The following is a 13,758-nucleotide window of genomic DNA, read 5'->3' as shown; positions in this document are numbered from 1 at the left end:
TCAAAGCGGGGATCCCTGGGTGGCCCAGCAGTTTAGCGCCTGCCTTTGGCCCGGGGCGCGATCCTGGAGTTCTGGGATCGAGTCCCATGTCAGGCTCCCGGCATGGAGCCTGCTTCTCCCTCCTCCTGTGTCTCTGCCTCTCTCTCTCTCTCTCTCTCTCTGTCTATGATAAATAAATAAATAAATCTTTAAAAAAATAAATAAAATAAAAGTGTTCAAAGCTCCCATGCAATTACGAAGCATGTCATGAAAGAGCTCTCCACCTATTTCTCAAGTAAATACAATTTAGGTTTTGATTTAATTTCTCAGATATGTTTTTGATAATAAACTCTGATATTACTCATATTCTCAATTTTCAATGTGTCTATTATAATAAAATTAGTTCATTTACTAAAACTTATTATTCTTAAAAAGTCCTTCCTGTGGTAGGGTTTGATACTTCATTTATTATTTATTATTTAGAACTTTAATTCTAAGAAGACCAGAGCCCAAATCATATACCTCACCTACTCAGATGAATTTAGTTCCTAAATATAGTTCCACAATATATTTTCTTTCTAACAGTAATGTGCTATTTCTAAAGTTTTATTTGATAAGAAAAATAACTTCCTTTTAAATGAAAATACTAAACAGTGATGACAGATAGTTGTATTTTACAATCATTTTTAGGACAGGCATTTCACTCCAGGATATAATATGAAGTGATACTGAGAAGGTTTATGGATACTTTAACAAATGGGTTTATTGAGACTATTTTTCTTTTAATGTACAGGAAGTCTGTGTGTCATTGAAAGAATATTTAATGCAACAGCCAATTACTTTTGCAGTCCTGCATCCTTTTTCTTCTCAAATCAGAAATGTTTCTTTATATGGTAAGTCAAGATACATATACTATAAAACGAGACAAAATATTATTCTATGTAATTTTAACTTCTTTGTAATGAAGTGTTTCTCACAGTAAGGTCCTTATCTACGACATCATATTCATCTGGAACTTAAAAGAAATATAGAATCTCAGGCCTCATCCCAGACCTGCTGAATCAAAAACTAGTGACAAAGCAACGTATTTGAACAAGTGCACCAGGTGATATACACCAAAGCTTAAAAACCACTATGGTACAGAATTTACTCCATTTTTCTAAAAAAGATTTTATTTATTTATTCATGAGAGACACACAGAGAGAGGCAGAGATATAGGCAGAGGGAGAAGCAGGTTCCTCGCAGGGAGCATGATGTGGGACTTGAACCCGGGATCATGCCCTGAGCCAAAGGCAGGTGCTCAACTGCTGAGCCACCCAGGCGTCCCCAGAATTTACTCTATTAAGCCTAATTCCATTTACTAAGTTTAAAACCTCTCCTTATTTACAACTGCCTACCTATATACACCCAGATATACCTATGAGGAAACAGTGTCAAAATTTTCTTCAGAAAAGAGGAGTCACTTTATATGTGAATCTTCAAAAAGTTTCTTAAATTAGGGTTCTTTTATTTTTAAGATTTTATTTATTTATTTGAGGGAGAGAGAGAGTATACTTGAGAGAGTACAAGTAATAGAGAGGGAGAAACAGGTTGTCCATTGAGCAGGGAGCCTGATGCGGGGCTTGATCTCAGAACCCTGAGATCATGACCTGAGCCAAAGGCAGACTGCTTAACCAACTGAGCCATTCAGATGCCCCTGAGCTCTTTTTTCTTTTTCTTAAAAGATTTTGTTTATTCGTTTTGAGAGAGAAAGAGAGAAAAAGAGAGAGCAAGCAGAGGGGGGAGGTGCAGAGGGAGAGAAAAAAATCTCAATCAGACACACACTGAGTGCAGAGACTGACACAAGGCCTTGATCTCACAATCCTGAGATCAGGACCTGAGCCGAAATCAAGAGTCAGATGCTCAACCCAGAGCCACCCAGATGCCCCAAAGGGACCTCTCTTAATTTACTTTGCATAACATATTTGGGAAGATACCTTAGCCTGCAATAACCACAACCAATGGTGTATATGAATGCTTCAAAAGATCAACTGAATCATAAAAAAGGAAGAAAAACTTAAATATCAATATAGTAACTTTCCTGGGGACAGGGCTGAACACTGTAGGTGTTAAATATTATCATAAACAAAATTTTTAAAGGTCACTTGAAAAAGGAATAAGTGATTAAGTTATAGCTATTATATAACAAAGACATATAATGAAAGAAAATCAACTGCTTGAATGCATTCAAGGAGGGATCCACTTTGAGAAAAATCTCAGTCACACATGGGTTCAAAAAGTGCTGTATGTATCGCAAACAAGAGAGATATATGCAAGCATGATGTACTCTGGAAAATGGCTAAATAAGTTGAAAAAAATATCTCGTGACGACAGTCACTGGTGTCAATAAGCCATGTGAGATATCTGAACTAAACTGATGAGATGTGAGAAGAAAATGATGAATTCATAAGTTCAAATACTTCACATAACATGTTATTTTAAAGGTATATAACTAAAAATTTAAAATATCACATTAAGAAATTTGCTTATTTCATGCATATACATATACCTTTAAGTTTACATACTGATATTAGCCTAAAAAGGTTATTTTTGGACTTTTTTTATTGAGGAAATGGAGCACGGCCCTTAAATTTGAGGTGCTGTATTTTCAGGCACATTGACTAAGCTGGGCTTTGAGATTCATCCTTACTGAAAACATTAGATGATCCACTGCAACAGGACAGATGAATAAAGAAGTGGTCAAATAAATGTGGGGGAACAGTATGAAGAGCATGCAGGAAAGGAAAAGGCCCTGAGTGTTATGTTATAAAGAGCAGGGGTGTAGGGAGCAGGGCTGTGCCATTTGTGCAACTTTGTCATGAGATGATAGTACACGAGGGCTTTTCTAGTTCTACAAAGTTTATCTTTTTAAAAAGTTTTTCTGTCTTCTATCGCAAGCTATTAATTATGGTTTCTCTCTGCTGTCATTTGATTTAAAATTTGTAGGAAACCAGGGGCTATGTGTGTCTTGTCCAAAGCTAAATCTCCACTCACTCGCTCAGCACTTGGCAGAGTATGACTAAAAAAACAAATGCCACCTTTTCCCCCCTTAATCTTTAGTTATTCTGTCTGAAGTTACAATAATAATAAGTCATCCTCATAAAAATTACCATTTACTGAATACTTCGCCCATATCAGGCACTGTGTTAAGGGATTTACCTATATTATCTAATGTAATCTTCAACAGTCCTGTGTTATGTTGAAATATAAGAAATTGTCGATACTCAACTGTTTTTTATTTATATTCAATTAATTAACATATAATGTATTACTGATTTCAGAGGTAGAGTTCAGTGATTCATAGTCTTATATAATACCCAGTGCTAATTTCATCATGTGCCCTCCTTCATATCCATTAAATAAACTTTTGGGGCACCTGGCAGGCTCAGTTGGCACAGCACGAGACTCTTCATCTCATGTTGTAAGTTCAAGCCCCACATTGGGTGTAGAGATTACTTACATGTTAGAATTGTTTTAAATTTACAGAAAAAATTGTAAGGATAGTACTGAAAACTCTTGTTGTATACCCTGTACCCACTTTCCCTTATTAATAATTTATTACTATGGTACATTTGTCACAACTGATGAATCATTACCAGTAAATTACTATTGGAAGTCCATACTTTATTCAGAATTCCTTAGTTTTTATCAAACATCTTTCTCTAGTCCAGCATCCTATCTAGGATATCACATTCTATTTGGCTATGTCTCTATAAGCTCCTCAGATATACCGTGTCAGTTTTTATGAGTACTAATCAGGTATTTTGTATGTTTTTCTTATGGCTAGACCAGGGTTTTGAGGAGGAAGAGATCACAAAGGAAAAGTGCCATCTTTATAATATCCACGGCACAAAATACCAGCATGACTTGTCACTGCTAATGTAGACCCTGATTACCTGGCTAAGGTGGCCTGTGTTCAGTTTCTCCACTGTACTTTTTGGAAGAAAGTTATACTTAAGTAAGGGAGCTGGACTCCAACTCCTTAAAGGGGGTTGCCTAGATAAATTATTTGGAATCCTTCTGTGTGGGAGATTTGTCTGTTGTCTATTATTTGTTTATTCAATTCTTTACATTAGTATGAATATTCATTTTACACTTTAGTGTGTAACCCAATATTATGTTATTTTATTGCCTGAAGTGTTCCAGCTTTGGCCACTAGAAGCCCTATGTCACATTTACATTATTTTGCTTTTTGAGCACTTCTTTACTTTCCGCCTCTTTGCAATGTTCCAAATGAATCTTATAGACTTCCTGCCCTGGTCCTAGAATCAGACATTTCTTTAAAAAGCCTATTTCAAAAAAAAAAAAAAAAAAAAAAAGCCTATTTCCTTTTATTACAGAATAGTGTTAGACACTAGGATCTGGATGTTTAGGTTGAATTATTTGTTTTATAAAAACAACAATTTCTTATGGCACAATCTAGTATTATCTCAGTTTTACTGATGAGAAAAATGAAGCTGAGGGAGAATTTGTAACTTATACTCAAGGTTCGTGAACTCAAAGTGCCAAAACCAAACGTATCTGCATAAAATAAAGTCATCAATTTTAATAGGCTATGAGTAAAGGACATGATCACTGAAGGTTGGTGCTATTTTAGTTACTCAGAGGTTTTGCTTACTCTCTATGCATAAACTGAGGTAGAAAATAGGTGACTCTTATGAAGTCAAGCTCTTTCATGAAATAATTCACTGAATTTCAAAGCAAAAAAAGTACCATATTTTTCCTATAACCAGGTGGATTTCACTGTAACTGCAGGAAATCAGCTCAAAAACCTATTCTTGCATCTGTTTTTTTTTCCCTAAGACTACTGCACCTATAAAATGACTAATGTACTGATGTTATCTTTTAGCAGTTTATAAAATACAGCTAAAATCACTCAATGCTTCCCAGTTACTACAGAAGAAATAATACCAACAATTAAATGTAAAGTATTGAGTATTTGATTTGCAAGAGACAATACAAACAGACCAGTTTACTTCCAAAGCTGGTGGTTTTTGCAGAAAATGTACTCCTGATTCTACCTCTTCATGTTTATCAGTTTTACTAATATAAATTAAAACTTCCTAGAATGCATATCCAAAACGGATCTTTTTAAAAATCAAGGTTTCCATTTTATTCATTGAGCACAAAACTTTACTAATCATCTTACTAAAATAATTTTCAAAACCAACTGCTGTGAATATCACTGAAGTTAGATTTATGAAGCTATTTTCCCTTAACACAACCAAACCCCACAAAATCAAAAAAGTTTGAAAGGAATCCTAAAAAAATTATCTAGTTCAAACCTTTTATTTCACAGATATAGAAACTAAAATTATTGTGAAGTTAAAGGTGAAGTTAATTAATGAAACAGGACTAGGACCCACATATCTTAAGACTAGGTTCTTTCTCCTACACTGAAACGCTCTATACAATATACAATAAATTTTATACGTGTGCGTATATATGTACGTACATATGACTATGTATGTATGTGTTAGGCTACTAAGAATCTTTTCTTGAAGGATTTTCAAGTCCTCTGTAATAATGAGGAATTGGAGAACATGAATAACAATGATACTCCTACTTCTTTAGTACTTTCATTTCTTTTTCACGGAATTTAATCATTTCCAGTGCCCAGTCTGCAAACTGAATATGTGCCAGGCACTGGAGTGCTAGATGCTAGGAAAACAAAGGAAAACAAAAAGACATGGTCCCTACCCTTAAGAAAGCTCTCAGTTCTAAGTTTATAGCACCATCCTCAAAGTTTCCCTTGCCGATTCCTTCTCATGGAGCAAATTCTAGAACAATGCTGTCCAATAGAAATATAAGTCACCATTGGGGGCAGGCATGTAATTTCAAATTTTCTAACAGCTACATTGGTTCCTCAAACAATCTCATGGCCTTAAATACCACTCATTTTGTAGTGACTCTCAAATTTGCATCTGGTTTAGAACTCCTGCCTGAACTTTAGATTTTAGATATACAGCTACCTGCACACAAAACTACCACATCCCAAACTGAACTCTTGACTTCTACCTGGCTCTCCACACCGAAATCTGCTCGTCTTCTAGACAGAGGACTTACTATATTTCTGTAAAGGGCAACTTCATCCTTTTAGTTGCTCAGGCCAAAAACCAGAGACAACCTTCACCCTCTTCTTTATCTTCCTTGCATCCAGTTCATCACCTATCTTTAGAATCGGCTTATTAAAAATAGTCAAAGCTTATACAGTTCAAAAACTACAGTGAGAATCTTATTACTTCTCACCTTTTCTACTGCTAAGTTCTGCCTCAAGTCACAAGCACCTCTCACCTAAATACCACAACCACTACCTAACTTTCTAACCCATCCCTGCACTCCTATGGTCGGCTTTCCACAGGAACTAGAGTTTTTAAACTTAAGAGATATTGTCCCTTCTCAGCTTTAATGGCTTTTTATCTCACCCCAAGTCAAAGTCCAAGTTCCTACAGCAGTGTACAAATATCTACACAGCCATCTGGCCCGTTCCTCTCCCTCATTCATGCTACTCCAGCAACACTGGTGGCCCTGCTGTTCCAGAACACGAGAAATACTTTCAGCACCATGGAGAGCCTTCGCAGCTTGGAATGCTCTTACTCCAGAACCCACAGATTGATCCCCAAATCAGGCCCATCTTTGCTCATATGCCCCCTATTTAAAACTGTAGCACTATTCTTCCCACCCTTTTACTGGTCTTCCCTACTTTCTCGGCCCACTTTTACTCCACAGGATTTAACCACCCCTTGAGCTAATGTGTCTTTTATTTACTAATGTCTTTCTTTCTTTTCTTTCCCTATTAAAATAAAAATTCACATTTAAAAAAAAAAATCATTAAAAAAAAGATTTATAAAACAAAATAAAATAAAAATTCCACAAGGACAGGGTTTTGTTCATTTTGTTTATAGTTCTATCCCCAGTGCCTAGAACTCAGCATATGGCTATCAGTAATTATGTGATAACTGGAGAAATGCTGTCAAGTACAGTGTGGATCAAATGAGACTGTGGATAGAGTTAAAGTATGTCCCTATAATACAGCAGCCACTCATGAACTAGTCTTGTCCTTACCTGTGGTGGTGCTTTCCATAAAAGAAAATCAGAATTCTAAAACTAGGTAAATGTTAAAGCCTTATATCTCATTCTATACTTTTCTTATTCCTTATGCTAAATATCTGATCATTAATTATTCAAGAGACAATTTAAAAAGACAAATAGAAGATACCTAATTTTTAAAAAATCAGTAGGTAGATACAAAATTCGGTAGGTATCACGGAACACTAACTCAGAAGGTAACCCTGCTTAAGATACACAGAAAATTAAATAAAGTACTGCTTAAGTCATCTCTGAAGATAAAGAGCTATAATCTGTTTCCCTCCCTTAGGAAAACTTAAAATGAATTCAGTGTTCAACAGGACTTCACTTTTACTCATCCAGAACTTGTATCCTGCCTTCCTCTAAGAGAATTTTGTGTTAGTCTAAGAGACCACCATTAAAAAAAAAAAAAAAATATATATATATATATATATATATATATATATATTTTAACTGGAAAAATGTCAATGAAAACAAAATGAACCTGGTCTTTCTATAAAGTATTTTGTGTTTAAAACTAAAACAATCAGATTAAGGAACTAAGATGATAATGAAACGAGGCCTCTTACCAAAATATTGAGTGCCAGAGACTTCAAGGGATTGGCCCACAGAGGTCACAATGTTAGTGACTAAACTGAGACTAAAAGGTCATGGCCTTGAATCCTCATCTACATACTTTCCACTACACTCCAAAAGTATATAAAAAAACACCTTACAAACCAACCAATTATGCTGGTTGCCTATACTCCCCTAAAAATGAAGGAAAATAAAAGCAAATGATGTGCTGTAATTTGCAATGATAGTTTATATTTCAGATAGGAAAGTTTATGGAGAAAGAAACATGCACAAAGGAGCAAAGTGTAACTTAGAATTTTCACTGAGATATTATAAAGATTGGGTAGAAAAAATAAACATAAAATGCCATAGGTACATGGTTTATATTTCATTTTTCAAAAGCCAACAACTCATGGGACTTACAGATCTTCAGAAATTTGGACAATTTCATTTTATCACCGATGAGAATGACGTACCTTACGTTCCATGCAGTGGTAAAGTCTGGGTTTAGAAGCAGCAAGGTGCATGTGACATCTATCAGTTCTAAAATGAAGAGAAATTACATTAAAAATAGTCCCACTCTTGAAGCTTGTCTTCTCTTTCTTTCAAGGCCCTGTAGATCTGTATCTGATAATATACTGATAAATAAACCATGTCATAGTCATTTTAATGGTAGATATCCTGTTCTAAGCTGCCAGAAATACGAAGATTATCCTCAAGACCTTTTTCTACCTTATGATAAATGTAACTCTTAAAAGATGACACTGAAACAACTTTACAATACAATGTATGCGCAAAGAATATTCACTCATTCTTTAAATGGTCTGGGTCAAATTTAATATTGACCAAGGAAAAGAAATACAATTTCTAACCATTATTCTTTTAACTCCACAAATATTTCAACAATTGACTATGTGCAAATCTTCAAAAGGGAGAAAAAGACCCACTCATAATCATTTAACATAATTCATTCACATTCTCCTGAAAAGATTATCCTTTCTTAACCACATTTTTACATAGCCATAGCAATGATAAATGCACCATTTTGTTCTCTTTTTTCATTCAATATTATTTGACATGCATTTTTAACAGCTGAATAACAATCCCTAGTGTAATATACCATCATTTACCTTTATCTTTCTTTAGGCTGTTTCCTGTTTGTTTATAGTAATATATTTAGACATATTGTCTTCATTTTACTAAAACTGAAAAGAGAATTTCAGGATTAAGATGATCAATGTCGGAGCATGAAATTAAGGTAACCTCTACCAAGCTCACAGTAAACACTAAGTAAAATAAAATAATAAAAATAGTAATTTAGCATTGGTGTGTAACAGGAATCATTAAAAGTCCCTAATTTACTTATTTCCTTGAGTTCTCATGATTGCAGTTCAAAATATTCTTGTTTTGCTTCACAGATAAGGAAACTGACATTTAGAAAGTTTAAATAATTTGCCCCTGAGCCCCCAATCAGTATGTGGCAAAGTCAGCATCTGACTGTTTTTAATAACTCAAATTACACGGCAATTAAAATATCTGTCTATAATAAAAAACTGGGACATTCTCAGTGTTTAATAAACTTTTTAAAACGTAAGAATATGCATAAATATATCACTATGGTCATTTCAAAATATTCTAAGTGAACAAAAAAATCAATTATTTCATTTTCAACCATCTTAATAAAAGAAATTAACACTTACTGTGAGCCTATGATTTCATTACTATAACATTCAATAAAGGAGAGAGAAGATTAGCACAAGTTTTTACCTCTGTCTTCCTCATTACAAATCATTGTATCCATAAACACAATATGTCTATAAAGAATAATCTAACTTCTTAATTTTTTTACTTTTAGAAGCTTTTGGCACTAATTTAATATTTACTAAGAAAAATAACTATAATTTTCTGTACCATTATTTATTTCTACAATATCCCAAATATTGATTATGTGCAAATATTAAACTGGGCCGTTAGGACAGAATTGACATAATGATAAATAAGACCTGATCTTGCCTTCTAGAGGGCTACCCTTTAGTTGGAGAGAACATATAAACAATTATATAAGACAAAATGAAATAATGAACTGGAAAATAGACCATATTTTGGGAATTGCCAAAGCAGTCAAAATTAATTCTTACTGGAGTACCCAGGGAAGGTGATAAATGAATAAAATGGTAAAGACCACTGTAGACTGGAAAAAAAGTATGAGCAAGGATAAAAAGGCATGGAAATTCACACAGAGTGCTCTCCAAGAGATTATAGGTACTAGAGCACAGGACACTGGGGAAATGTACCAGGTTAAGTATAACCTGGTCAAAAAAGAAAAACCCACAATCTCCTTGTCAGCCTGCCCTTCTATTACCTGCCCTTGATGTGCTATACACCACCTGAACCAAACCCCACCATTCTCTAAACACAACTTCTATCTGTCTACCTTCTCTGGGTATTTCGGATTTATCTGCTTGCTCTTCTCTCTGCTAGAAATATAATATTTACTGAATATCAAAAAAAAATCTTTGTTCATAAAGTCTCTCCTGACCTACCTAACCTGGAAGCAATTACTATGTCCTGTATCTTATTTTGTTACTGATATGGTATAAATAATCTCTTCTTGATGAGATACTATGTTTTTTGGAGGCAGGTCCCATCTACTACATCTTCATTTTTTTTCTTAAAGACTTTATTTAGTTATTCATGAGAGACACACACACACACAGAGGGAGAGGGAGAGGCAGAGACACAGAGACACGGGCAAAGGGAGAAGCAGGCTCCACGCAGGGAGCCTGATGCGGGACTTGATCCCGGGACTCCAGGATCACGCCCTAAGCCGAAGGCAGACGCCCAACCACTAAGCCACCCAGCCACCTCTAATTCATCTTCAGATTACTTGTTCACTCAACAAAGATAAGAAGACTGTGGCCCCTATCCAAAAGAAGTTCCATGTGTACCCACATAGAGAAGTTATAAGGCCTTAAAGCCAGGCTACCATGGGTTTGAATCTCAGCTTCTCCACTTAATTGTGTATGTAACTTCATGTTTTTGAATTTCAATTTCCTCATCTGTGAGATGAGAACATCAATCTCTATTGTGAGCCAATGAGATTCCTTCAATTTCTCCAGTTATCTGTCACAGTGAATGCTCAACCAAACCAAATATTTGTTCAACGAAATACCACTGCTACTTACCAACCAAGAAATGAATACTTTCACAGCATTAATCAAAGAAATCAGAAATGAGGTCAGTGTTCTTACAGTGAAACTATCTAAATTTCTAAACTTATAAAATAAGGAATGAAAAAAATCTGTGTTAAGTAGCTATTTGGAAATGTTTCTGCATAATGGGAAGACTTCTTAAATTTCTTTTAAAGTCTATAATTTTCCAAAATCCATTATATTACCTAGGTAAACTGGTACTTAGTCGACTTTCCCTTTTGGGATTAAAAAGAAATGTGTGTGACCAATGGTAGTTGCCATTTGTTTCTACAGCTGACCCTTGAACACAGGTTTGTGCTGCACAAGTCCATCTGTATGCTATTTTTTTTTTTCAATAAATACAGTATAGCACTATAAATGTATTTTCTGTTCCTTATAATTTTCTTAACATTTTCTTTTCTCTAGCTTATCTCATTATAAATATACAGCAAATAATATATGTAACATACAACATAGGTATTGACTGTTTATGTTATTGGTAAGGTTTCTGGTCAAAAGTAGGCTATAACTAGTTAAGTTTTGGGGGAATCAAAAGTTATATGCAGATTTCTGAATGGACTAGGCAGGGTGAGTCCAGTGCCCCTATCCTTACATTGCTGAAGGGTCAACTGTACTTCTAATACAACTCTCCTTCCCCACTCATAATTGAAGACAAGTTCAATCCTCCACCACAGAGATACCTCTATATAGCAGGACAAGGCAGACACCAATATGCACAGAAAATACCTAAGTTGCTAATTTTCATTTTGTGGCTGTGTGAAAAGGAAAGCTAATCAAAGTAAGACTTCCTCTACAAGAGGGGCTCACCCTACCTAGTAGGGCGATAGCAACTACTGGACTCACAGCCCAGCTCTACCACTTACCGGAAAGTTCCTGGGCAAGTTACTTAATCTCTCTGTCCTCCTTTTATGTAAAATGGAGCTAATAATAGTACTACCTCATGGAGTATCAAATGTTTCATACTCACCAAGTGTTAGGACAAAACCTGATACACAGGAAGCACTCAATGATAATTCCAGTTTCAAAGCCTATATCTCCTAGCCCAGTTCCACAAGCTATACTGGGATTGGATGCTACCAGAGGGAAGAAAACAATCTCCTAAGCTGGCTAAGCAGTGACTGCTGAGCAGGTTATTTCTCAACTTCTGAGAATCTCAGGATTTAAAACATCAACAGCCTCAACCAAGTATCAGTGGTGCCTAGTAACACATACAGCCACAGGCTCTTTCCCACTCTCTCTGACAAATTGCCAATTCCTCCTCACTCAGGACTCGAGTTCAGATAGGACCTTCTTCAGGAAGCATTGTGGTCTGATCCAAGAGGTTAGGGTGAAGTGAAATGTCAGAAACGAGAAAGGGCCAAAGAGAGAGAAGTAACCAGCTTAGAAATATTGGACATAATTAAAGAATTATGTGTATTTTTCTGTTTTTCTTCCCCAGTGGTTCTGGTTAAATCAGAGAAAGGAAACTAGTGTTTCTTGAGAGCCTACTATACGCCAGACACTGTCCTAGGTGTTTTATACACACTAACTCATGTGATCCTCTCAACAATCCTCTGAGACCTTTTACAATTCCCTTCTTTGGTGAAGGAATAGGAAGAGGTTAAATAGTTTGCCTAAAGTCACTGCTAAGTAACGTCAGCATGCTGATAAACCGAGTCTACATCCAGATGTTTTCCTTCAAATCAGATATTCTTTCTACTCTGGCAGACTCTACAATTACTTTGTCCTCTTCAAGTCAGGACTGAAGCAAGATCTAAAGATAAACATGTATGATCAACAGTTGACAGTAACTCTTTTACTTCTACATTTTATCAACCATATGTATGTTCTTTGTTACCTAGAAGATGCGAGATACTGATATCTTTGTGGTCTCTTGGAATTAAACAGCTCTCACTGAAAATACCAGAATATACTCAGCAAATGAATGTTCCTTTGTTAAAACACACTCAAATATACGACTAACTCATTATCACATCACAAGGAGAAAATGAATCAGGGCATATCATACACAGGAAAGTAGCGAAATTCCAACTGTGACAAAGAGAGGACAAAAGGAAGCTAGAAAAGTCAGAAAAATCAATATTTTTTCTTTGCTGCAATGGGATTCCAGAAACAGCCCAAAGCCAGCAGTCACCTGGTAATGAGCACTGCATTTGCCAACTGTCTCTGACAGAGATTTTTCATGCATCTAGAAATAAATCCAAGGTCAACTGGGATGGTATTAATCTCTTTATCCAAAATATGTTCTGGTTACTACAAGAAGAGAGGCTTGGTATAAAGCTATGTGGCAAACACGAAGGCCCTTTTACTACAGAATACAGTCACTGAACCGATAGCCAGACTAAGCTAAAACCTCCTGCTTATCAAACTCTTGCTACTTATTTGACAAACTCTATTGAAAACAGAAGGAGCTGAGGACATAATGAAGGACAAGCCATACGCCCTCTTTCTAACAAATCATAATCTACCAGGGGAAAACGTGTAAGTAATCAACTACAATAAAGTGTGGTAAGTGCTACTATGCAAGCAGTCTGAATAAAACACTCCTGTAGGAATGAAGAGAATTATTGCTTCCTGAAGCAGTCAAACCGCCTTCATGTATTTCTGTATGTGTGTGTGCTGGTAATCATAACAATGGTGACAACGTAAGACATGAACCTAGCTTCAGCAAAGACATAGAAATAAAGTAGTAGTTAGTACACAGCAAAGTCCAAGAATGGAACCGCATATGTTGCGGCTGGAAGGTATATCAAATGTTACAGACTCTAATGCTTCTACGGTTCAAATGAATGTCAAAAAAAAGTAGCAAAACTAACCTGATGATACGGAGCAAATGACACCGTGCCTTAGTGTCTGAAGGACATAAGGAGGTTGTAGCACACTG

The 13,758-nt window shown here is 35.7% G+C and overlaps 1 protein-coding gene across 10 annotated transcripts in view; it reads right to left on the bottom strand.

Annotated features, from left to right (window-relative positions):
• Positions 1–13,758, bottom strand: part of PTAR1 (protein prenyltransferase alpha subunit repeat containing 1) — a 98,792-nt gene that overhangs the window by 24,149 nt on the left and 60,885 nt on the right. For all 10 annotated transcript variants that reach the window (XM_038527115.1, XM_038527116.1, XM_038527114.1 and 7 more), the window contains one exon: positions 8,139–8,205. In XM_038527115.1, coding sequence (XP_038383043.1) covers positions 8,139–8,205 — 67 coding nt within the window. The remainder of the gene's footprint in view (positions 1–8,138; positions 8,206–13,758) is intronic.

This window comes from Canis lupus, chromosome 1 (assembly GCF_011100685.1).
Source record: "Canis lupus familiaris isolate Mischka breed German Shepherd chromosome 1, alternate assembly UU_Cfam_GSD_1.0, whole genome shotgun sequence".
NCBI classification, from domain to species: domain Eukaryota; kingdom Metazoa; phylum Chordata; class Mammalia; order Carnivora; family Canidae; genus Canis; species Canis lupus.
The sequence above is the reverse complement of the archived record's forward strand: the minus strand, read 5'-3'. Positions and strand labels throughout refer to the sequence as shown.